The sequence below is a fragment of the Carya illinoinensis genome, chromosome 5 (genome assembly GCF_018687715.1).
Source record: "Carya illinoinensis cultivar Pawnee chromosome 5, C.illinoinensisPawnee_v1, whole genome shotgun sequence".
In the NCBI taxonomy this organism is placed as follows: Eukaryota; Viridiplantae; Streptophyta; class Magnoliopsida; order Fagales; family Juglandaceae; genus Carya; species Carya illinoinensis.
The window spans coordinates 12,395,661-12,420,803 of record NC_056756.1 but is presented as its reverse complement, the minus strand read 5'-3'; the positions used below and the strand labels follow the sequence as shown (position 1 = coordinate 12,420,803).

The window sequence follows — 25,143 nt, the reverse complement described above, 5'->3', positions numbered from 1 at the left end:
AGAAGTTGTTTTCACTTGTGCTTTTAACCAGGTGAGAGAAGCCACATCGCGTGCTTCTTCACGTAAGTGAAATTGCATTGCATATGTGGTCGAACGAGCATTGCTAATTTGGTTTGGAAAATAGGTAATAGGAAAAGAAAAGGGGCGACGAGGCGAGGTCTGTTCTGTTGCCACTAGGCAGGGAATGGATGTGAACATTGTGAAGGCCGAAGGGTATGCTTAAAAAGGCCTAAGAGCACCTCCTGCCCCGGCACGTGATCATGGGGATCCGGCCCCACAATCTACAATCTAACTGCTCGTGGAACAATTTTTATTTTTCATTTTTTGTAATTGTAATCCAACTCCTTGTAAGTACAGCGGACTGCCAACTATAAATTCCCCCGGTTGCTTCAGCTTCACCTCCCGCCACATCTTTCATATCTTTACTCCGATTCAAATTCTCAAAGAAAACTCACCGGGCTTTTCTCCTCTCGCTTCGATTCTTAATTTTCTCTGAAAGCGCTGAGACCATGGTGAGCCGAGAAAGCTCTCTTAAATTATTGCTTTCTACGTCGTTCGACTTCTCTAAACATGCCAATTGCTCATTCGCTTCAGAATCGCTCTTGTAACGTCGTTATTTTCCCCAGGTTGTGGCGCAGAAAGTGAAGGAAGCTGAAATCACCGAGCAGGATTCGCTTCTTCTGGTGATCAGCATCAGAATTTCGTTTTTTTTAGTACTTTCATATGTTGGCTTTGAATCACGGACAATCGCATTGAATGAGATTGAGTTTGTTGCTATTTTTCTAGTTTTGAGTTGAGTGTAGTACATGAAATTTAAATGATCGGATTCGGCTTTTTCATCTTCTTTATTTTCTCTAGTCATTATTCAAATTATCTCATGCGTCAGTTATCGAATACCAAATCTATTTCATCAGGTTGTGAGAGTTGAATTTGATACTATGTATCGGATCTGAGCTTGGTAAGCTTGATGTAGCAAATTACTGAGTTTCCAGTAATGCCGTTTCTATTGAATTTTGTGATTAGCGACTAATCCATTCCTCATGCGGACAACTTAAAACGAATTATGTCAAGCTCTCCACCAATCACTGAAGATTTTTCGCTTTTTTCTCAAGCTTACACTTGTTCTTCAATTATCATTCCTAGAGTTAGTTACATTCGTAATTTCATCTCTGTTTCGAGTGCTACATATAAATTTGGTTCGAAGTGAACGGTGATTCTCTCTTTCTTTTTTTCCTTCGCGTCTGCTAGATCTTAGAAGATTCTCATTCTTTTTCTTTGCGTCTGCTAGATCTTAGAGCTTTAGTCATTGTTTTTTGAATTCAAACAGACGAGGAACCTGCTCCGCATTGCTATATTCAATATTACCTACATCAGAGGCCTATTTCCAGAGAAGTACTTCAATGATAAGTCTGTTGCCGCTTTGGGTAAGCTCTCTTCAGTCAGTTTTTTTCGACTTTAATAGTTCAAAAGTTCAAAATTCCTGATGGTCATTTTCTTTGGAATAACAACGTAATCTTCAGAGATGAAAATAAAAAAGCTCATGCCGATGGATGCAGAGTCTCGCCGACTGATTGATTGGATGGAGAAAGGTACGTCTAGTTTGAGCCTCTTGATCTGAATTAACTTTTTCGCCATTGTTTTAATTAGGTTAATTTGATCGGATCATTTCCACGTTCCTTCATATGGCGTTTTCAGGTGTATACGATGCATTGCAGAAGCAGTATCTGAAAACGCTTTTGTTCTGCGTTTGTGAGGCCGTAGACGGACCAATGATTGAGGAATATGCATGTAAGGTTTCAATATAAAGTTCGATGCCTCCTGAAATTGTTGTCGCAATCATTTAGCGAGATACTCATTGGTAACTGGAAAGATTCTTGTGCTAAAAATGAGTGAACGAGGGACATTTGCAGAGGACTGATCTATTGGAATCTGGCACTGCAGTTTCTTTCAGTTACTCCAATTCTGATAGCCAGGAGGTTTCAATGACTCTCAATCGCACTGGAAACAAGAAACAGGGTGGAACATTCAAGTGCACCTCCACGACCGAGATTACTCCAAATCAGATGAGGTAATAAACATATTTGAACATCTTTTGTTGATTGTCTTGTCGTGGCTCCTGATCTTCGAAGGGAGACATTTTGTTCACGTTAAGCATGTTGATCTTTTAGGAGTTCTGCTTGTAAAATGGTTCGGACACTGGTTCAGTTGATGAGAACTCTGGATAGGATGCCAGAAGAGGTAAATCATTCACACATCGCGCCACTTGATATTACGCAACGTTGTCTGAGATGGATTATGGAGTTCTGTGAGATATGATAAAATTGGAAAACTAACCGTAAGTATTTGATTTTAATTTTGTTTCTTCAGCGTACGATTCTCATGAAACTGCTCTACTATGATGATGTGACAGTAAGTTATTTTCTAAATGTTTCATTAGAACTGGGTTTCACATACTTGGTATTTGTTATGCCTTTCTGTTTTGTTTTTGAAAGTTTTCTATATAGCTAAATATAGATCGGGAAGCTAATTATGCAGTTCTGTGACATTATCTACATATAACCTCAATACATTTGTAACTCTTGTGGTTTCTTTTACTTTGTTGGACTGGTTAAACATAATTGTGGCATTCATGACGTTTATAAGATTTTGGAACTAAGGTAAGGTGCATGTACATTTGTTAGCGTTAAAACACCAGTTCAAGAAAGAATTTCACAATTCATTCTCACTTTCCTCTTTGATGAAGATACACAACACAAAGAATTGTTATTTTCTATCAATGCAGCCTGCGGATTATGAGCCTCCATTCTTTAGAGGCTGCACGGAAGAAGAAGCTCATAATCCATGGACCAAAAACCCTTTGAAAATGGAGGTTGGGAAAGTGAATAGCAAACATCTCGTATTGGCTCTCAAGGTAAAGGATGAAGGCGGAAGGAATGACTGATATTCAGATCTGTTGTTCATAATTATCAAGTCTTGTTGAGATGATTCAGTGTACAGGTTAAGAGTGTGCTCGATCCCTGTGAGGATGAAAATGAAGATATTCAAGATGATGAAGTGAGCATAGGAGCTGATTCTGTTCTGAAGGATGATTACTCTGATTCTGACAGCGAGGTGAACAGCTACATTACTCCAATTTTATGTTTTCGTTGCCCGTGAAGATTCAACTACGATTGAATGGTTCAGATTTTAGATGTACTGGTACAGAAATTAAGTTCAGAGAAATTTGTTAATATTTTTTAGTACCTTCAGGTTAACCATTCAGATGGAGATCAATATATAGTTGCACCCGTCGGTGAGTACTTGAGCCTCCGTTTTTACACCATTTTGTCCCTAATATTTCGAACTTGCAGATTACACAAGTTTGAGTTAATACTGGAAGTATGGAACTAACAGTAGAATTGTTAACAGATAATCATCAACAACAGGAAAATAACAATAGCATCGTTGATGAAGGTAACGTTAGAAGTACACATTTCTATTTAAGCAGCGCAACTCCCCCCTCCTGAATATGTCAGCAGCGCAGCTTTCATATGAAACGAGAGTGATAAATTCAAAGATAAACTCAATGATTAATCAAAGACCCGTCAATGTTTTTGTTAACTCTTAGCTTCTTTCCTAACTCTTTTCTTTACCTCATTCTAATTATTGTGGTTTTGTGTGCCAAACGCTGGGCCGTGGCTAGTCTGATTAACGATCTAGTATATATCAGATGATACTCAGGATCCAGAGGAAGATGAAAACCAACTGGCCCGAGTTAAGGACTGGATCAACTGTCGTCACGTCGATACTGTTGGGCTTACTGATGTTCTTTCAAATTTTCCGGGCATCTCTGTGGTAAGGACACCTCTTTTTTTTTGGGGGTACTGTTTGGGAGATACAGTGGCACGAATGAATGTCGGTACGATTAGCCACTTCAACTAATTTACGAAAGAAAATTTTTAAATCTACCGTAGTTCCCACTTTGTGCAATATTAATGATATTGTTTGTGTTATTGTAAATGCAGGTTTTGAGCGAAGGTAAATGGAGGCTTTGACCCATGTTAAAGCCTTAAACAAGGCGAAGCACATTCATATTTTGAGATTCATAACAATTATTCTTGTTTCTGATGCTATTTTATTGGATATCAGAAATCATGGCAAAGCTTGTTGAGGAAGGTGTTCTATCGAAAACTGGAAGGGACAGTTATGCCATTAACAAGCAAAGGGTTGCTTTATCTTCCCCAGCCCATTTTTTAATTGCACCGAAGGTATCTGTATCAGATGGTTAGTTAACTTCTTTGCTTTTGAACAAACTAGGACTCTAGTTACGAGTTCACAATGGTGAAGGAAGAAATAGAAGGGCAAGTAGTTCCTGTTGGTGGCAAAATCCCCCAGGTCGAAGATCACATGTATATGAAGGTCAGATTTATTTTATTCTATTTTCCTTAGCTTGCAGTCTATGGATTCGATTTTTCATCTACGATGCCAACGATTTTGTCTCTGATCAACACGTTTATGTGGAGCTATTATGTGATTCCTATGTCTACAACTTACTGCATGTATGTTGTGAATGGTTTCCATAGAGCCATAGAGGATCATATCCTCAACGTTCCCAACAATTTCTACATGCAATTACCAGCACAAGAACTAGAACCAGCAGTTGAATTAGGTCATTGGCTTTGTAAATATAGGGAAACCATATTTACTTAATTTATGATCGTTTCCAATTTATATTAAGGTGTCTTGTGATTATGCTTTACATAGCATTTGCTAACTTTTTTTTTTTTTTGGGCCATATCAGGCTTTATATCATGCTCTTCCGATGAAATACATAACCGTTTCGAAGCTTCAGAGCAAGCTCGAAGGAGAAGCCAACCAGGCCGCTGTTCGCAAAATAATCAACAAAATGACTATAGATGGTTTTGTTGAAGCCAAAGGCAACCGAAGGCTAGGTGTGCAGTGATCACACTGAAAAGTTTGTGTTTGGCATAGTTTTGCAGTATCATATTGCGGTCGACTTACTTTTCATTCATCTATTTTACTACATAGGCAAGCGCGTGATCCATTCTGAAACGACTAAGAAAAAGCTGCTAGAAGTCAACAAAGTCTTCAACACTCAGGCTATGGTAATAACCGCAAACTTTGTTTTGTGCACATACCATCGAATGTAATTGCCCCGTTCTTCTTTGACAAATCAAATTGAACAGGAAGTTGATACTAACGAACTACATAACAAGTCCAACCATGTACAGTTCCAGGCTATAGGTACCTAATCAAAGTTTCTTTCTTCCTTTAAAGTTCATCTTCAGAGCTTTTCCTGAGTCTTTGTATCATCACTTTAGACTGCAATCTGCTTCATTGATATCAGGGAATTACGACAAGGACATGTCCACTTGTGGTGTCCTACACTCCATCGGGTCAGATCTCACCCGCATGAGAGTGAGATCTGACTTAAATGAGAATGGCCCGGTCAGGAGTGAGCAGACAATTTCAAAGAGAAAGGAGCATGTAAACACCCCCACAAGTAGGGTCGAGGAGGTAATATAGATAACACGAAGAGAATTGGAAAGGCAGGGGTGATGGAAAATTTACTCTTTTAAATTTAATCTTGGGATCTAGAGCCACCTTCTAAGTAATCAACTCCGGATTGTGCAGCCGGTAGCTTCAAGAGAAAGTTTTGTGCCAGGACACGAGACTGGAAGACTAAACGGAAACACAAATTTGTGTGACGAAGTGGATGCGGTTATCTGCAGTAGGCCAAGTCAAGACAAGCGATCCAGAAAAACAAGCATGGTAAGCCATATAGAGAAACAACGAGCTGTGTAGTTGACTTTTTGCATGGAGAGAAAGTGAAAGACGATGCCCTATAACACATGGTTTCCGCGACCTTCTCTCTTTCGCAGGTGAAGGAGCCTATTGTCCAGGATGTGAAGCGGCAAAAATCTCAGGCTTCCTGAGACGTTCTGGAAATGTGATGCTACTAGGTTACCTTTTTCTTTGTATTCGTTTTCCACTTTTATAACAAGAATTTTACGATTTAAACTTTTTTGTAAACTCAAGTAAAACATGCTACGAGCATTATGAGAATGAGTACCAGGAAATTGAACTATAAAATTATGCAAGCTGGCTCTTATGAAGTGCCTTTTGGTACACATGGATCTTTTTTATCATCTGGAAATAGCCAATGGGGCGATGCAATTGTTGAGAAATTTTTTTTGTGCTAAACCAACTAGAGGGATATATATATATATATATATATATATATATATATATTTATATATGAGTTGTTGGAGTGTTGCATCTCATCTTGAAAGCATGGAATTAAAACGGAAAGAAGAAAGACTTAAAATAGATAGCAAGTTAGAAGAGGAGAATTAGTTATTTCAGTTTATTCTGTTATTATATTATTAATGTATTATAAATAGGACTCAAGTCTGATGTAAAGAATTCAATTCATTCAATATAGTTGTTTACTAAGTTCATTTGCCTTCCTAGTTTTGCCCTTACCAAGTTCAGATTCAAGACTTCATCTGATTCTTAACATGGTATCAGATTGAAAACTTAAAATGCTTCTGCGACCAAATCGATTGATTTCTCAAACTATGCCTTGCGAGAAATTTTGCTTTGGAATTCTTGCATCGACTATCTTCAAGTTTCCTTGCATTTTCTTGAACAAATTCTTGAAAATGAGTTCTGACGATCCTCCTCCTGTCAATTCCTCTTCCGTTAATCCTTCTCCTATTAATCCCTCTTCATTTAATCATCATCCCATCAATCTTTCAGATGATTCCTCAAGTCCATATTATCTATATCCAAGCGACAATCCTGGTGCTTTGTTAGTATCAGAAATCTTTAATGGAGAAAACTATGTTGCATGGAGTTGTTCGATAGTCATTGCATTGACAGTCAAGAATAAGGTATAGTTTATAGATGATTCAATTGTTTCTCCTATTAATCAACTCGTTAAACACACACAGCATGGTTAAGAGCCAATAATCTAGTTCTTTCTTGGCTGATGAATTATATCTCAAAAGAAATACGAAATAGCTTGTTGTTTGTGGTATCTACTGTTGATCTTTAGAATGAACTTAAAGTCAGATTATGACTGTTCATCCAGGCCGAAAAACTGGATTGCAAAATCCAGACCAATGCGGTCTGGGTACGGGTTTTAAACCCGGGTAATCTGGTATCCAGATCTTTTAAAAAGAAAAACCGGCTTCTATTTTCATCTGATAGACAAACCATTACATTCCCCCTCCCCAACTCTCTCTCTCTCTCTCTCTCTCTCTCTCTCTCTCTCTCTCTCTCTCTCTCTCTCTCTCTCTCTCGTTACGAACTTAGAAACTTCAAGCCCTAGCCTCCTTCATGTGACGGCGTGACCCATCATTATGACTCCATCGCCGTCGTCGAATCACCGTCATTGCGAAATCTCTCCATCTCCTTCATCGCCGAGTCATCTCCTTTATTTTGACTCTTGAGTGTCGAAACTTGGAAGCCCTTCTCTAGTGGTGAAACCTAGCTTCCTCTACTAAGTTCCGAAATGCTATTCATCGCCCATCGTCTCTCACTTGTGGCTTTGTCATCTTCTCTCTCTCTCTCTCTCTCTCTCTCTCTCTCTCTCTCTCTCTCATGCTGAAACTTTGCTCGTGTCACTCTTCCTCTACCAATCGAAGATCTATTCTTCATGGCTGTCGTCTTCTACTTTTCGCTCTGTTTGGTTAGATCTGCTATTTTATTTTTGAGTTCTATTTCGTTTGTGTATTTTTCTTTCTTCTCTGTTTGTATTATTTTTTCTTTGTTGATTTTGTGATTGTTTTGATGAGAGTGTTTGAGTATTTTTTATGGGATAGGTGTGTTTATATGCTATCAGTAGTCGAACATGGGTTTATTTTTGCTAGATCTAATCTTTTTTGTTGAACATGGGGTTTTTCTTTTGGGTAAGTTTTTGAGACTTTAAAATTTTGTTTTTATATTTCTTACATTAAGGCTATTATGAAAAAAAAAAAAAAATCTGGGTTTTTCAAAACCCAGTTTGTATCTGAATCGGGCTAACTTGGTGCGGGTTCCAGCCCGAATTTGAAATCCAGGTTCCGGTTTGGGTACACCCAGGTTTCCGGATCGGAACCCAAATAAATAGTCCAAAGCCAGATATCTCATGAGTGATAGACCAAGAATTTTCCATATTGAGAAATCTTTGAGTTGCATTAGTAGTCAGGGTGCTTTATCTATTACTAAATATTTTAGTACCATTAAGACCCTTTGGGACGAGTATATCAGCTATAGGCTATTTCCAACATGCACATGTGGAAAAATGGCAACATGCAGTTGTTAACTTTTCACCCTTCTACAAATCAGACAGCAATCTGGTTATGAACTCAAACTTTTGGTGGGGTTAAATGATTCTTATGCATCTATCAAAAGTCAATTGCTACTAATGGTTCCATTACCAAGCATGTCCATGATTTTCTCCTTACTACTTCAAGAACAAAGTTAGAGGCAACTTACAAATTCTGCTACATATAATGAGATGCATGCTTTGATGGCAAAACAATTCAATCAGCAAAATCAACAGAATTACCAGCTGAAATCTTGCAAGAATAAAACAAAGAAGTCTACCCTACACTGTACTCATTGTGGCTATAATGGTCACACACACAATGGACAAATATTTTCAATTTTATAGTTATCCCCCTGGGGAATGGGTCAAAGGGAAAAAGAATTGCTGCCTTTGCTCATGCTGCCATTATAACTCTAAAGGTCTACAATCAAAATAGTAATAAGCAACAAAAGTTTTGTTTCACTCCAAAGAAATTTAACAAACTAATGACACTTGCAAATTCAGCACAGCCCAATTCTTGTCCAAAATTCTAGAGGAAATGGTAGATTTAGAGTTGAGAAGATTGCATATTTCGTAAGTACAAGAAACATCAGTGGTGGTGTGCATATGCTATACCTTGGAAGTTAAGAGTAGTGGAATTAAAAGCCCTATATAAGGTTGGTAGACTTAGCTATGAATTGTTTTTTTTTTTTTACAATCTAAACACGCTTTAAGCTATGCCTATTCCAGAGGCTAAAATGGATGAAAGGTGCTTTGTTGGTGAGCCAAAATGTGAAAATCCAACCTTTGAGAAGGCCAAGCATTTACTTGAGGGAAATTTTAGAATGGGTTGGTAGATACCTTTCAGGCGATGCCGTGTAACAAAAGGTGAGAAGTCGCTGACGTAAACGATTACATTGGGTTACAGAACCTTGGTAGCTGAGACTTGGAATCGTAATTTATCGTGTAATTGCTTCCAAACTATTATTTTTCCATTCAAATATTATTCTCCATTTTGAATAGATCTAGACTTTGTGTTTAAAATAAAGCTATGCTAGGCATAACAGACCATTTTCACGTAAAGGATGGTTGCTCTGTTAGACTAATTTACCAAAACAATTGGCCAATTTAAGAAAGGAAAAATCTTCTTGTCATTCTCACACTTCACACATCATATTTATTTTAATTTTTTTTTTATTTTTTCTATAATAAATATGTAGTGTGTGAATGATAAATAGAATAATTTAATTAATTTAATAAGAATAAAATAAAATAAAAAATAAAAAAATAAAAAATAATATTTTAATATATAAAATGTGTAATATGGGATGATGTATAGCATTTCTCACGTAAGAAATAATGATTGCTTGACTATATCCTGATATTTGCATGGAATGATTAATAAAATGACATCTACAAACTAACCTCGTACAATTTGGATCAGATATTTACAATGAGTTTCTGATTTATTATTGAAAGAATTTTATTTATTTTTTTAAAATCCAAGATCTGTATGCTTATTCCCGTTCTGTGACCCTGATCTTAAACTACTTTTAATTCTGTCCACAAGCTTTGCAGACGAGGTGGGCCACGCCCTTAAAAGCACTCCCTAAACTAATGGGCCGTAAAGGCCACGTGCCTTCAGAACTCTGACCAACGTGTCATCCATCGCCACTTGTCCTTCCCGAAACTTCTCTAGAGCAACTCGAGTCTTGCGTCGGTATCAAGTCTCAAACCCGGTCCGATGTAACAAAGTTACTAGCGATTATTCCGTCGTTACTATAAATAACGACTCTCTGCAACCCACATCCCAAGGGTATTTTTCAGTTTCTACGCCACCAGATTTTGCTGTAAACAAACGCAAAAGAAAACCAACTTTGATTCGCAATGGCATCTGTAAGCTCCTCTTCTTCCTTGTACAGCTTCGCCTTTTGTTTGTTCTTTTCTCAATTCATGGTTTATTGGCTTCAAACTCTCATGCATTTTTTTGCTCGAAACCTGATGCTATTGTTGTTGTTGAATTTCCCAGCAGGATACGGAGACCGAGACAAAGAATCAGCGACTGAAGCACCTAGGGTTCGTGAGGATGGCGGCGATTCACACGCTGGTGTGCGCGTCGAACCTTTACGATTACGCGAAGCAGAACTCGGGGCCTCTGCGATCCACCGTCAGCACCGTAGAGGGTGCCGTGACCACCGTTGTGGGCCCAGTTTACGAGAAATTCAAGGGCGTGCCCGATGATCTCCTTGTTTTCTTTGATAAGAAGGTACCGAACTTCTGAAATTTTGATCGCCTTCTTCTATTTGGATCTTGACAATAGTTTTTTATTTTTTCCCTTGAGACTGTTTTCATGTGTTCGAAAACATCCACAACAGTTGGACCTCAAGCCTTGGATTTGTTACCTCGTTGATATGATTTAACTCTCTCATTTTATTTCATTCGGATGCCGGTCTGATATTTTTGTGTGTTCCAATTTAAACTTAGTATTCGTGCTTCTTTTATTGTAGGGTCTTGTATATACCTTAGATGCATCCAAATTTGATATCATTTTGCAATGGTTATGAAGAATTTCACATTTGACACTATTTTATGCTTATTCCATTAACTTATAATGCGCTCGATTACTGCAGATAGATGAAACTTCACAGAAGTTCGATGAGCATGCTCCACCTTTGGCGAAGGGGGTTGTGAGCAAAGCTCACGGTTTAATTCAGAAGGCATCTGAAAAGGCTCAAAAACTGGCAAGGGAGGCTCAAATTGGGGGTCCTCGTGCTGCTGTGCACTATGCTGCTTCAGAGTACAAGCAGTTTCTTCTGTCGCAAAGTTTGAAGATGTGGATTGGACTGAACCAGTTTCCACCATTGCACGCGGTGGCTGGGAAGGCTGGGCCTGCGGCTGCTCATTTGTCGGATAAGTACAATCACGTGGTGAAGGACATGACTCAGAAGGGCTACCCTATTTTTGGGTATTTGCCTTTAGTTCCTCTTGAGGAGATATCCAAGGCAGTTAAGCAGAATGGGTATGGACAAGGAGGAGATGCGGCAGCATCTGCACAACATAAATCAGATTCTTCTGATTCAGATTAAAAGAGTTCCTGTTTCCTTCAAATATGCTTTGCATCTCATTGTAATGTGTTCCGTGGGGACCTAGTTGGAGTATACATGGGCGTGGGAAATGTTGCCTGGTTTTGATTGTAATTTACTTTTCATCTGTCTCAACTTGCAAGAGCACCTTTAATGGTTTATCTATTTTATTTTTTAAAATACATTATCAAAATTTATTTTTTTATTTTATATATTAACTTTTATAATATACCCTATATTAGTTTATCTTTTTTTTTTAATATCATTTAAATATTATATTTTTTATTTATTTTTATTCATTTCAAATATTTTCTTTAATTATCAATAATATTTTTATATTTTTTATATTTATAATATCCTCTTATATACAATATCATATAATTATATTTTATTTTAAATTAATATAAATTTATAAGCTAAATTAAAATATAAATTAATTCAAAAAATAAAAAGAATAGAGTATATAACAAAAATATTCTCAAAGTATATTATAAAAAAATTTAATCTTTCAAGATTTTTTATTTTAAATATAAAATTTTTATCTCATCATTATAATTTTATCAAAATTTTATACAAAATATAATAAATAATTTAATTTTTTTTAAAATTTTTAAATTTTAAAATAATAATAATATTAAAATATAATATTTTAATATTTAATCTTAAAACTTAAAATTCTTATCTTACAAATCTTAATGTTCAAGCAGATACTGTTTTCTAAAAATTAAAGAAATCTACTATCATGAAAATCTCATTTGAAGGAAAAAAAATATAGGAAAGGAAAAAAAATATAGGAAAAATATCCACGAAGGGAAAAAAATATAGGAAAAAATTTACAACTATGGAAATCCCATTTGACAAAATCTACACAAAAAAATGGATAAAATTTTAATAAAATGAAAAAACCCACGAAGCATGACCTCTATTTTTATACCACCAAAACATGGTATTCCTAAAACTGTGTCTTCCCGTCTCAGTCAAGAGCCCCCATGGTCCTACCAAGCACATCTTCTTCAAACCTCCTAGAATTTGAATATTCTCTCTCCCCCCTCCTTAAACGACCAAACCGGTACACGTGAAACCTTTCAAGCACGGCAACACTGTACAGACTCTTTTCCCCCACGTTTTCTCTCCTTTCCACCTTCATTTTCTCACATTATTTTTCTACCATCACACTTGCCGCTATTGATCTCGACTTGGCCACCCAGATCTACCGTTGCGAATTGCTATCTTGGTGAGTAAGACCCTTGTAGCACGACTTCATACTCCAGAGTCTTTTTTCTCTTCGCAAAGATTAGTTCTTTTATTTATTTTTTTCAATTTGACTTGACTACCTGCCACGTTAGCCGACTGCATTCCAATTCCAACAAACGACTGTATGTAGAAGAACCGATTTTATAATACAAAATCTAATGAAATTGTTATAAACCAATTTGTATGATCATTTTTATCCATCAATTAAGACCATATTTAACCGTCAATTATGATCGTCCTTAACCATCAATTATGACTTAAGTTATTCATAAACCACATTTGTACTCCTATATATATGTGTATCATTCACTTGTATAAGTTCAATGTTTTCAATATTGAATAATAACGTTTTCTCTTACAATATCATTTCTCTTTTAGTTTTATAACAGAAATAATATTTTAAGACATTTCTTTAAATTTTGAAGGAAAATGTATTTTAGAATAGCCATTGGGAGTGCTCTAAGCATGAATGAATGTGGTTGGTGGGTTTCAAATGTACCTGGATTTTGTGGTTCAGAACTTCAGATGGATGTTGGTTTGTGTTCTCCTCTAGACAGGCTCTGGTTCTACTAGAGATCTTGCTTTCAATGATTTGCTATTTGGATCCACGTTTACCTGATTTCGGTACTACCAATCGCATGACTATTACAGCTTTCTACCATTCTACATGCACGGATGCCTTAGACATTCATTTCCGGTATTGTCCAGCCACCAGGTGTCTGATATGTCTATATCTCTAAGTAATTTCGATACAAGGTATAAAGGTCACAACAGTTGACCTTATATCGTGTACTTTCGATTGCCGACTCCTGCCATGTGAATTTACACTTTCCTCACTGCAGATTATGGTGAGTGCAATTACACTAGAATCCAAGTTTCCATCCATCCTACACTTATTTTGAAAACCAAGTATTTGGTTGTTCCAATACTAGCAATGCAATGCCAAATCCAGCGCTTCTCCAAGATTATGGTAAGAAGTCAGGAGGACAATCACAAGCTACAACGCGTTAATAGAACGGAGGCTAGGATTCAATCAAAAGCTTCCTCAAATCAATTTTCGGAGCAGATTGACAGAAGAACATAACAATCAAATAAAGCATTCCAAATGAGCGTCTTTCATAAAACTAGAGTTATATGAATGCTTATTCAAAGTCATGGATGAGTCATGAAAACAAGTGCTACAAACCAACCGATACCCCTGCACAATACATGGAACGAAAATTCAATAGAACAACAAGCTTAAGTTTCTCGCCATTTCCTTCAGAAAAGCTTTAATTCACTTCGCAGATGGCATAAATAGATTTCTGCATCAGTAAAACAAAATTGATAAATAACCGATGCAATGGTTCAGTTCAATTCAGACTGATGTCCCCATCAACATTCTGATGGATCTCCGTAAATTGATGAATAACTGCATAATTCAGGAAACAAAAGATGTTCCAAGCTCAACCAATTACATGCCACGCAAATGAAACAAGATCCATTCCATATGATCTCTTCAACATCCAGTCCAAGAGTTCAATATAAATTGTGTATATTTCTTTGCATTTTTAATATATGTCAAACAAATGTCTAATATTTAGGAGAATAACACACAGATGCTCCACCAGAAACAAGCGCTAACTCATCCTAAGACTAAGACTTATGGCACAAAAAAGTATCACACCACACATTGTGAATTTTAACATAAAACAAATACAAAAGCTGGGAAAACGACCTCACTTGTTCATTTCGGGGTATCATGGCTGTGCTGAAGGAGGTCATCATAGGGGTCCCTTCGGCCAGGCACCTGGCTAATCTGAGCATCCCACTTCAGCTGAGAGTTGTGGCGATCGAAGGTCCAGAAACCGTAGGGACGGAGAGGATAGCTCCACATCTCCTTGGTCTTGTTGCACCGATCCTTCACTGCATACACGTGCTCCCTGAACTTCCTATCCCTCTCCTTAGGGTCCTCCATTAACCTTAGTACCAAATTCTCAGCAAACTCCATTATAAACCCCATCTTGATCTCTCTTCCCCAACACCTTGAATCAAAACCCTAGCTTAATCAGTATTTCTTGTTAGAGGTTGTACTGACTTTAATGATTAACTAGAACTATTTTGTGCATTCAGATTTAACACAAAACTGATTCAACAGTACAATAAACAAAGAATCCAACGAAACAGAATACGCACTCCGGTAAAACAAAGCTTGATGTTTATATGATTTCACATAAAGACGGAAACTCTCCCTTGGCAAAATCAGCTGGATTATGGAAATTTCGTGTCCTTGAGATAACAATAGAAAAGCTCTGAAATCCGATAAATTCATTTTCTTTTCCTACAGTTTCTCAGCAACCAAACAGATCAGGTGGTTCCGAGACCGAAAACCCCTTGACAAATGCACAAAAGGCCCCAAAAAACAAAAAGGGGCTCCAAATCGAAGCCCTAAAACAGTGATTGTGCGAATGAAAAATCAAAATCGAACCAGATAGTTTCAGGAAAATAATCGATAGAAAAGTGTGATTTTATTACCTGGTAGGAGCTTATAGAACACAAGAAGCAGGGGAAGGGTGTACGAATTTCGTTTATAAAAACTATGGAGGCGAAGCTTGGAAATTGAACCTTCGGGTGAGTCCCACTATCTCCAGAGCTCATATAATTAGGCTTCATATGTTGAGCCTGTCTGATAAAGTAAAAAGCCTGAGCCCACACAGCTTGTGTACAATTCCAACATTGGGCCCAAGTTCTCGGGCTTCTCAAATCCTTTTTTTAGTAAAATATGAGATATGAGATGAATTTAATTGTAATTATTCCATTCATATCAAATCTTTACATTAAATTATCTATTTATTTATTATATAATAAATTTTTTATTAATTTTTAATTTAATTTATTTTATCATATTTTACCATTCTATCGATTATATGTTAATTAATAATCATGTTATAATTAAATTATTAGTTAAAAAATCATATTTTCAATAATCATTCAATGCTACCCATAGACATATAAGTAAACATATCTAAAATTCTATATAAATATCTTAATTACAAAAAAAGGAAAATTTTGTAGTTTTGTGAAAACTGGAAAAGGCTTGAATAGTTGGCACAGTGACAATTTCTCAAAATGTTGGTACTCGAAAGCAGCAACAAGAAAACTACGAAGAAAAAAAAGTTTCAGTTTAACGGAAGAGCTTCAGCAAGGAGATTATGCAGTAGATGGACAGCGATTTCCACGTTCTGCATATGAAGGCGGCAAAACAATTTCGAGGAAAAGTAACGCTCAGTTGGTGAGAGAATATCGAGACGAAAAGAGAGAGGGACCTGAAAACATAATAAAATATATATTCGATACATGAACAGTTACAGTCAAATATAGATATATATATATATACTCTAGCTCAAATTTACTGTAGATAGGTTTTGGCTAATTTCTTGGTTTTTGTCCATAATAGCCATTTAAAATTTTAGAGCCTTTTATTTAGACGTGACTGTTTCAATGAAAATGCTGCAAAAGTGTAATTTGGCCTGTTTTTTATACCTGTGTAATCGACAATCCCCGCAACCATTAATAATAATAATAATGTTTTTTATTTAATTTTAGAAAAATAAATAAATCTCCAAGGAACCAGGTTCCCAATCAATGAGTAGCTGACACGTAGCTCGCTTGTGAATCTAGCTCGACACTCAGAAAACCTATGCATTATTTTTCGTTTTGGCTCAACTTTAAGTGACAATATTCCCCAACTCGAACCTTTTCGCTTTATGAAACATACTGAGCTAGCCTGCAATTTTAAGACATCTCCGTTGATTTGTACTTGGATTTGGAGTCGATGTTACTTCTTAAAAACGGATCTCGAGTCTTTAGCACTTATGAAAACATAACAAAACCAAACAAATTCTTTCCTTTTAATTAATAAAAAGAAGCTTGTTTGACATAATTATAAAATACAATCAACTGATACCACATGGTGACCAACAATTCACGGGCCAGATAATTCTCCATACGAACAACAAAAAAACAACCCTGAAACATAAAAAAAATATACTATAATGTAATAACAACATTTTTTATATTGTTCCGGTGAAAGGTCATGACAAGATTCCCAATAATTCATTTATTTTCCTTTTTCTTGTGATTCCCCAAATAAATCATCGTAAGGCACGCATGGAAGTTAGATAGAGGTTTCTTTATAGCTAAGGTAGGTCAATGCGAAAAACACAGTACAATGTTTCAACACTTGCTTAGACAGAATTGGCAATTTGTTAGGATATAGCAGTCAGTCAGAGCCTTCCTCGCCCCCATGGTTCCTTAAGGTGAAGAAGTAGTTCTAATTGAAAGGGCAACTATGTCCTGAAGAAAAACAAATTTATATAAGAACCCAGGAGTTTTTTTTCTTTTTCTTTTTCCAACCAAAAAGATGCCAAGTAAATCCAAGTAATAATGAATGAAACTTGGACCAAGTGGATGGGTTTTCAACCACCTTACCAATTCCAACTCATGCTTATAAATGGGCTGGCTGGGCTTGGACCACCTTGCATGCATGGATAGTGATACTCCCATTTTGAATGCAACTGAATAACAGTAACAGTGGGGAAAAGAAAATAAATAAATAAAAAAGAATCTGAGTTTACAGCGAGCATTCCAATCCCACCATTTAGACGCGCCCTAGTGTGCATAAAATCTTTTCCCTTTACATTGTGTTTTTCTTTCTGGTGCCTATTCTATTGTCTGTGTGAACAAGAATCAAGCTTTTCCAAGCCAACTATATTTACTCCCACTTGCAGATTGCAAGACGGATGGATGCCTCCCCCACTCTTCCATTACCCCATTCGATTTTCTTCTTTTTTCTACCCTTCTTTCTTTTGTCTATCACTTAATGTAATGCCCAACCCTTTTTTTCTTTGACCACCATAAAGCCTTCAGAAAAGCTCAAAAGTAGAACCTCGAAATAATGCTATATTTCACCTACCGTGATAACTCATGTCGAACTCTCTCCAATTACCCGTCCCACCCTTGCCTGTCATTTTTACCCAAATCAATCGTTTATCATTTGTTTGAAGCAGAATATCATCACCAAGGAATTAAAATTGGGGTTTTTAATTTTCCGAAATTAAATCCGACTTTCCTTGTTCTTCGTAAGTTAAGGCTGACAACTTCTCTACAGTACAAAAAGTACAAAAAGAGAGCAGAGAGAGAAAAAGAAGGCCCCCCAATACTTAGTACAAAATCCCCCCTCTATACAAAAAACGGAGACGGGGGAAGAACAGAACTCCGTGCTACCCAACCGTCCCAACGGCCATTTCTTTTGCCCCCCAAAAATTCCCCGTAATTTATGTCTCTTTACCAAAATGGCCTCATTTCTTTCTTTTTGTTTTGTTTTTCCTGCCTTCTCTGACTTTTTATTTATCCTATTAACCCAAGTTATCTGCCGTGATCGTTCCGTCATAGTAAAGGTTACAACTAGCTCTCAGCAATGACTTCATCGTTTTCCCCATTAACTCCGCCATCGTAATCTTCCGCATCGCCATTAGCGGCGCCGTCGCCGTCGTCATCGTCCACCCACCGCTCGGTAGGAGTACAGTCTGCCTTATGCCGCATCTTCCAATCGAGGGCCTGACATGCGCGGGAACAGTAGTTGACGGTGCCACAAACTGAACATCGACGGAACTCGTGCCTTCTTGTCTCAGGTCGCCCGCAACTCAAGTGGGAGCAGAGCCTCAGACCCTGACCCGGGGATCCGCCCCGCGATGCGAACCACTCAGCCAAGAACCGGCTAGCCGGGTGGGCCTCCGGCGCCGGCACGTTGCACCCAAAGTCGCTCAGCAACGGACAGCCCCCGCAGCTAAAGTTCCGGGGATGGGGATGCTGGGGCGGATTCCACGTGAACCAAGAACGCGTAGGGATGGCTGAAGCAGAAGCCGAGGATATTACGGCGGCGAGCTCCCGAGCGTTCGCTTGCACGAGAAACCGGCGCCCCTCGGTGATGTTCTGGCGCACGCCGTATCCGTCCTGTAGGCAGTGTCCCAGCTCACGGAGCGCGTCGATATGACCTAGGAAGGCAGCTCGCGCGCAGAGAGCAACGCCGGCTCGGAGGTCCTTGTCGTTCTTGGAGCCACCGCTGCCGTTGAACTGTATTACGGCCAGCGAGTAAAGGGCCTGTGCGTGAGAGCTAATCGCGGCCTTGGCCATCAGCGAGGCTCCGCTCCCTCGATTATGCAAGCAGTAGAATCGAATCTGCAATGGACAATATTCAATACTCGTCAGTTTATTTACATAATCATCCGAAGAATGTTCAAAGCTTGTGAAATGGGTTAAGAATTTTGACTTAATTTGCATATAAACTAATTCTTGAATAATCAACAAACATTTGTTATTTTAGTGAGTATTTATTTAAGGTATGAATATACGGTGAGACTGACCATGCCGAGAGAGTAGCAGGCCTCCACGTTTCCTGCATCGGCACACTGTTTCAAGAAGCGGTGGGCGGACTCGGACCAGTTCTTCGCTCTTATCGCAAACGTTTTTTGTGAAGCTTTGGATAATACTAGAGAATGGAGACCCAATCCGTTTAACCTCTTGCACCTGTTTCAAATACGATTAGTTAAGCGAGATTAAAAACCCAAATATAGGTAAGGGATACCATCAAATTCAGAATTTGCAACGGAAAGGAACCATATTCATCCAAAAAGATGACACTTTGGCAAAAAACCCGAGGACCAAGATGGAGATCAAATTTCTGAATGAATGGCCGGAATCTTTCACTTCCGGTAAAAAGAAATCCAAAACAATGAAGAAGAAAGACGTAAAAGCGGGATATAGAGAAGCGCGTACGTTATCAGAACGTTGATGAAATCGGAGGGGCATCCGGCGGTGGAGCTGAGTTTGCAGAGAATAGAAATGACAAGATCATCAGGCAAGGCATCGAACAAATCAGACTTCCCGGAAACAACCGACGAATTCCGTTTCCTTTTCCGGCAAACCATGTGTTCTCCGGAGAAATCTCTTCTCCTCTTCACTACTTCACTCTTCTCCGATAAAAGGAATACGTCTCCCACTCCTCCACATCCTACTCGAGGGTAACAAAGCCCTCTCCTTGTTCTCATCGCTAAGCTATCTCTATCAATCCCTTCTCCGACTATGTCCGCCCTCTCTATTTCTCTTTCGGAGCTGAAGAGAGAAAAAAGGCAGAGAGAGAAGTTATATAAGAGAGAGTCTAATGGTAGGGGAAAGTGGAAAGAGCCTAAAGAACGCCTACAAAGAGACCACAACAACAACAAAGACACAGCCGAATGCTTATAAAGAAATTAATTAACATATTGAATGAACAGAACCCCCCCAGAGGTAAGAGAGAGTAGTGGGTGTACTTATTTTACACTTCTACCCCTTGAGTTGTCGTTTTTCCGGTCAGACATCGTTGACCCAGATCCGTCTGTTCGTCGTCGGTTTGATTTCGCTCCCTCTCTCTCTCCTTCTCTGCACAGAAAAATACTTCTCCGTTGTACGCACGCTTTCGTACTCGCCCACATACTCTCTCTCTTTCTGAAGAAGAAAGGGCTAAAGCCTCGTCTCTTTATTTGATGGTTGTTGGGTACAGGTGGGTGTTTTATTTTTCTCTCTCTAAAAATATTTGGGTATAAATCGGAAGCGGTTAATTTTGTTGCAAGTAAAACAACTAACTGTGGTTATTTTCCGTATTCGGCTTCCCCCCAAGGTTAAAATCAAACTTACTCGACAATTTCATGCGCGTGAAACCTACTCTTCAAAATCCGTTACAGATTTTACCGGACCGTGCGTGCCGCACGTCTCTAGGCGAGTGGTGCAGAGCTCGTCATCTTAACAAACTCAGGTAGCGAATTTTGGGCAGTCGTCGACGACCAAAACCATTTAAAGGTCAAAACTCAAAACGTATGAATCTGCGCAGAGGTTCAGTTACTGTTATTTGTTTTACTTGTCTATTTATAATTGTGCGCTTTTTCCTCGTATACCCTTATCGCATTTTTCACAGCAGTCTACAGATTGTCCCTACGAGACTGCTAAATTGGATGACTATTTCACTATCAATTTATTTTTGATAATAATTGTTAGTTTTTGGTTACTTTGCAAATAAACGGAGGTCTTTTTCTTTTAACTTTTTTAATGAAAAAATTATTTATTATTAATTTTTTCATAATCTTTTTATCATGATATTAAATAATAAATTTATAAATAAAATATAATAAATTATTTTTTATAATTTAATATCAGACAATGAAAAAATAATAAAAAAAATTATTATTTTTTTAAAGAATGACACTCAACTTTAAATATTTTTATAAAGCACGTGTCCTTTTAAAACACTCGTGCGACATTAACTAATGCAATACCTACTTTTTGTACTCTCCGATTTAAATTACAATGCAGATATCTTTATTCGTAGAATTTATTGATAATAAATACCAGCGGCTTTTACAAAATTCAAACATAAAATAAACCTCAAAACCTAGATTTTCTTTTCCCGCATCGACAAGTCCTAGGTTTTATCGAATTTTATTACGTATAAATATAGTTACGTATTAGTTTATATATTAATATTAATTTATTTATATTTAAAATTTAAATTAATATTATTTTTAATAAAATATATTTTTTAACTAATTACATCATATTAATATATAAATTAGTGTGTAATTATATTTATAACTATATTTTTTTTTATTATTAAGCATATATAAAGTTACAAACACGTCGTTTTTCTTTTCTTCTTCCTTTTTTTTTTTTAATTTTTTTAAAGGTTTTGTTAAAGGTCAACCGTGTAAGAATCGTATTTAAAGGCCTACAGAATTGCAGATGCCTGACCTATATATTCAAGCTAAAACCTTACACGGCAAAAATCAGATACGTGATTCTCCGTAGACGTACTGAAATGGAAATTAACCGCTTTTGGTGGGATCATGCCTGCTCCTCAGATCCACGAATTTTTTTTTCCAGTCCAAAGTTTGGATCTACGAATTAAGACAACCAGCCAGTCTAGCCGTTGTATACACAGTATAAGAAGTTCGGTTCCCATATCTTTTCTCCGTGCGGACACACTTCACCCTCTGTTGGGGCTACGGCAACCTTAATGATCATTGATTCCTTCTTAAGGATCCAACATTGAGCCTTTCTTAGTTCTCACATTGAGCCTTCCTGTCGATCGCTTTGAAAGGGATGCATGCAGTTTGGATGATCACGCTGATAGCAATTTCCATTTCACCGGTCAAACTGTCGCCCCTCTTCGTTGAATTCCCTCTTCTTCTTCTTCTTTTTTTGACCAAATTATCCGTTTATAACACTGCGAACTCAATCATCCCTCAATAATAATAGTAATATTAATATTAATATTTCATATTATTGTTACAATTCTTGTTTATAGAAGTTCTAGAGAGCCATACTGTGGGTCGCGTAAGGAACGTGAAAACGTCGGCTTGCTGTCACGTCGCCGTAAAATTAACAATTCCCGTCACGTCAAACAATGACGTTGTTGATAGTGTAGTTTGAGTTCATTTTGTTATTTCCTATGAAGATTAAATAATACATTCGACAAAATTAACACTTTTTTAAAGAACCGATTATTTCATCTCACACTTCTGTCACGTTGAAACCGTCACCAACTTTTTACGCGTTAATCAAAATTAAACGATTTCACTTTTATTTAATTATTATAATTTTTTAAAAATTTTTATATAAAATATAATAAATAATTTAATTTTTTTAATTTTAATATAAAATTAATATTAAAAATTATATTATAATAATATTTTATTTACTATTATTTAAAACATTTCATCTCATCTAAATTATATAATTAAATGGAGTCTTAGTGTCACTGTTATTTTTCTTTTGTTTTGGGTTTTTTTTAATTACGAAGGATTACTGCCAATTTACACGGATTATGGTAGACACTTTATATATATATATATATAAACCAACACGGATAGAATTAAGAGGTACCAATAATAAAAATCTAACCTATAATTCCGGCTGTCTAAAAAAAATTCACAGGGATCCTGATCTCTTAAGAACGTTTGACGAGAATACCTAATTGTTTATCGTATAAATATATGGAAAAAATATAATTATAAATATAATTATGTATTAATTTATGCATTAATATAATATGATTAGTTAAAAAGTAAATTTTATTAAAAATAATGTTAATTTAAATTTTAAATATAAATAAATTAATATTTATATACAGATTATTATGCAATTATATTTATATATAATAAAATTTAAATATATTCAAATATATGCAATATTGAACAGAGGGAGTATTTAACCAAGATTTTATTGAAGCCGTAAGAAACGAATTCTATAATCCTATAAACCGTACGTGGAGTCGTGCATCCCACTCTTTCATTGTAGCGGGCTTTTATATGCAGCGAGCACGAGAGACAGAGAGAGAGAGGAAATTACTTTATTCTGTATCAATGGCCTCTATGAGTGACGATAACAATACTTCATTTAACGTGACGGACGGATGGATGGACAGAGGGAGGGGGAACGGAACTAGTGAAAGGCTGGATAAGTCGAGGATGACGTGTACATCAAGAAATGATGTCGACCACTCATGTCATACCAGGAGGGTCCCACGTGTCCCTACACACCTTTTCTTTCTTTCTTTCTTTTCTTTGTTTATGTTTAGCCGCTTGGTTGTTTTGAATCAACGATTCGGTTCTCTTCCACATCGAGTAGATAAGTAATTATTCAGAAAAAAAGTAAACCATAAAAAAAGAGATAAGTGCTTTGGGGCCTAAAAATCTGGACAAAGTTTATTCGACATTTTGATTTTCTTCAAATCTAGAATATTAAGTTCTGTTAAAATGTTGAGTCGAATTAATTTTTTTTAATATAATGAGTTTAAATGGTGACTTAAATTTTGTGAAGTTAATATAAAATAAATTTAGATATATTTAAATATTAAGATAAATTTATATATATTTATAAAAAATTAAAAAAGTTATAAATTTCACGTGTAAATAAATTTTAAATTAAGATAAATTTAATAATTTAAGAATTGAATATTTATATATTAAATTTAATTTAAAATTAGACTATATAAAATTAATCTTAATTGAGTCTAACTTCTAGACGGGCCTAAATATATACGCAAAAGTTTTATTTCAAATAAAAATATATATGTAAATTATTACCATATTAAAATTTGGGAACATGCTAAAGAAACATATTTTTAATCAGAATAACTATACCAATTAAAGAACGATATTAATTTATTATTATTACTGAATTAATATTTACGTCAAGAATTTAATTTAACAAAAAGAGATAAATATAATCATGTTAATTGAATTCTAACACTCTTCTAATTAGAAGTGAGTTAAACTCACTTAAATTAATGCAACACACTAATATTCAGTTAAATGAGAGTAGTTTAAGCTTGACTTAATCATCTAAAAAAATAAATGTAATTATGTAAAAGTTATTTTTGTTACTAATCCAATACAGTTTCGGACGTCAGAGATTTTTACCTGTTCAAATAGGACGAAAAATAACTCCCTGGAAAGAGAATTACCGAGGAGAGAAGAAACACGTATACGTATATTTGGAGAGTCACGAAAGGTCGGGGCCCATACATTGCAAAATGTAAGGGAGTATGGGGACCGTGTTCTTGTTGCCGACCTGCAAAAGCAATGGATGGCCCCCGCAATCAGCGTATCCGAATTTGGTTCCAATACCTTTGCACAACCAAATTTGCGTGCTCACTTGGGGAAATTGGCAATTGGCAATCATCTCTCTCTATCTCTTTCTAACAATTACAGGTGCCTTGCATTGCAAGGCATATATATGATGTTATAAATATGAAAAATTTTATTTATAGTCTTTAAATGAAGTTGTGTATATAGATCTATTGATATATTTTATTAAATAGAAAATATTGTAATTTGAGAGGTATATTATTTTAATTTTAAAAAAATTTTAAAGATAAAATTAACAAGACTTACATAAACAGAGACTGTTTGTAGTATTACTCTATAAATATTTGTGTGCAAAATTATATTAAAATTGTTAATTTTTTTCCTTTTGGGATATGGTGAGGGGACAATAATTACTCAATATGCCTGCAGGATAATCTGATGATCTGTATATCTATATATACATGAATATTGAAACACTCATGTGCCCATTTTCGCCACCTAATATCTATATATATTGCATTTAATAACAAGAGAGAACATATTAATAATTGAAGACGCTGATCACCTTGATCTAGCTAGCAAGTTCGGCTATTACATGGCTACAGATTCTCCGTTGAGTTTCTTCAGCTGGAAGAATCTAGTTTGGGGCTCACGTTCTGAGTTCACAACACATAAAGTTACTAATTAAGTTTCAATAATATATATAGATATAGGGCTAAAAAACTAGCTCATGAATAACCGTACGGCAACTACTTTTCAGGATCGATTTCCAAACGTCTAGGATCTCGTTTTATAACTTATTGAATTTTAAATAATAATAATAACAATAAATAAATGGACTTAATTTCAT

The 25,143-nt window shown here is 36.3% G+C and overlaps 4 protein-coding genes across 9 annotated transcripts; 2 read left to right on the top strand and 2 right to left on the bottom strand.

The window, feature by feature from the left end:
* Positions 1-75: 75 nt before the first annotated feature.
* LOC122309976 (meiosis-specific protein ASY1) lies at positions 76-6,149 on the top strand. Its single transcript, XM_043123822.1, has 22 exons — positions 76-512; positions 627-683; positions 1,328-1,424; positions 1,521-1,589; positions 1,696-1,788; positions 1,942-2,068; positions 2,169-2,238; positions 2,368-2,409; positions 2,783-2,911; positions 2,998-3,111; positions 3,250-3,292; positions 3,409-3,453; positions 3,710-3,834; positions 4,005-4,017; positions 4,129-4,205; positions 4,297-4,398; positions 4,781-4,931; positions 5,029-5,105; positions 5,187-5,244; positions 5,348-5,517; positions 5,635-5,772; positions 5,883-6,149. The coding sequence occupies exons 1-22, from the start codon at positions 510-512 to the stop codon at positions 5,934-5,936; spliced, it is 1,854 nt and encodes a 617-aa protein (XP_042979756.1). The 5' UTR covers positions 76-509; the 3' UTR covers positions 5,937-6,149.
* A 3,881-nt stretch (positions 6,150-10,030) lies between these two features.
* Positions 10,031-11,559, top strand: LOC122309979 (REF/SRPP-like protein At1g67360). 2 transcript variants are annotated; one of them, XM_043123829.1, is made up of 3 exons: positions 10,031-10,192; positions 10,326-10,562; positions 10,927-11,559. In XM_043123829.1, exons 1-3 carry the CDS (start codon positions 10,184-10,186, stop codon positions 11,380-11,382), a joined length of 702 nt encoding a protein of 233 aa, XP_042979763.1. In that variant the 5' UTR covers positions 10,031-10,183; the 3' UTR covers positions 11,383-11,559. The 2 variants fall into 2 exon arrangements, with proteins under 2 accessions (XP_042979763.1, XP_042979764.1); XM_043123830.1 differs by having other exon boundaries at positions 10,033-10,192; positions 10,329-10,562.
* Positions 11,560-13,725: 2,166 nt separating this feature from the next.
* On the bottom strand, positions 13,726-15,288 carry LOC122311957. Of its 3 annotated transcripts, none has more exons than XM_043126755.1 (3): positions 15,148-15,288; positions 14,351-14,657; positions 13,726-13,937 (listed from the first exon to the last, which is right to left on the bottom strand). In XM_043126755.1, the coding sequence occupies exon 2, from the start codon at positions 14,633-14,635 to the stop codon at positions 14,360-14,362; it is 276 nt and encodes a 91-aa protein (XP_042982689.1). In that variant the 5' UTR covers positions 14,636-14,657; positions 15,148-15,288; the 3' UTR covers positions 13,726-13,937; positions 14,351-14,359. The 3 variants fall into 3 exon arrangements, with proteins under 3 accessions (XP_042982689.1, XP_042982687.1, XP_042982688.1); XM_043126753.1 differs by having other exon boundaries at positions 14,351-14,671; positions 15,148-15,285; XM_043126754.1 differs by having other exon boundaries at positions 14,356-14,671; positions 15,148-15,284.
* Positions 15,289-17,718: 2,430 nt separating this feature from the next.
* LOC122311246 (F-box protein At1g67340-like) lies at positions 17,719-20,165 on the bottom strand. 3 transcript variants are annotated; one of them, XM_043125714.1, is made up of 4 exons: positions 19,983-20,165; positions 19,450-19,785; positions 19,038-19,200; positions 17,719-18,852 (listed from the first exon to the last, which is right to left on the bottom strand). In XM_043125714.1, exons 2-4 carry the CDS (start codon positions 19,719-19,721, stop codon positions 18,079-18,081), a joined length of 1,209 nt encoding a protein of 402 aa, XP_042981648.1. In that variant the 5' UTR covers positions 19,722-19,785; positions 19,983-20,165; the 3' UTR covers positions 17,719-18,078. The 3 variants fall into 3 exon arrangements, with proteins under 3 accessions (XP_042981648.1, XP_042981649.1, XP_042981647.1); XM_043125715.1 differs by having other exon boundaries at positions 20,000-20,165; XM_043125713.1 differs by lacking the exon at positions 19,983-20,165 and having other exon boundaries at positions 19,450-19,921.
* Positions 20,166-25,143: the final 4,978 nt, after the last annotated feature.

Bases quoted from the DNA above. Each gene is read 5' to 3' on its own strand.
- LOC122311957 (XM_043126753.1), bottom strand. From the start codon at position 15,285: ATGAAGCCTAATTATATGAGCTCTGGAGATAGTGGGACTCACCCGAAG. The intron at 14,672-15,147 runs GTAATAAAATCA...TGATTAAGCTAG, and splicing joins GTTCTATAAGCTCCTACCAG to GGTTTTGATTCAAGGTGTTG.
- LOC122311246 (XM_043125714.1), bottom strand. From the start codon at position 19,721: ATGAGAACAAGGAGAGGGCTTTGTTACCCTCGAGTAGGATGTGGAGGA. The intron at 19,201-19,449 runs GTACGCGCTTCT...TATTTGAAACAG, and splicing joins TTCATCAACGTTCTGATAAC to GTGCAAGAGGTTAAACGGAT. The intron at 18,853-19,037 runs GTCAGTCTCACC...TGTCCATTGCAG, and splicing joins CCTGCTACTCTCTCGGCATG to ATTCGATTCTACTGCTTGCA.
- LOC122309976 (XM_043123822.1), top strand. The intron at 2,239-2,367 runs GTAAATCATTCA...TTGTTTCTTCAG, and splicing joins TGGATAGGATGCCAGAAGAG to CGTACGATTCTCATGAAACT. The intron at 5,773-5,882 runs GTAAGCCATATA...TCTCTTTCGCAG, and splicing joins GATCCAGAAAAACAAGCATG to GTGAAGGAGCCTATTGTCCA.
- LOC122309979 (XM_043123829.1), top strand. The intron at 10,563-10,926 runs GTACCGAACTTC...CGATTACTGCAG, and splicing joins TTGTTTTCTTTGATAAGAAG to ATAGATGAAACTTCACAGAA.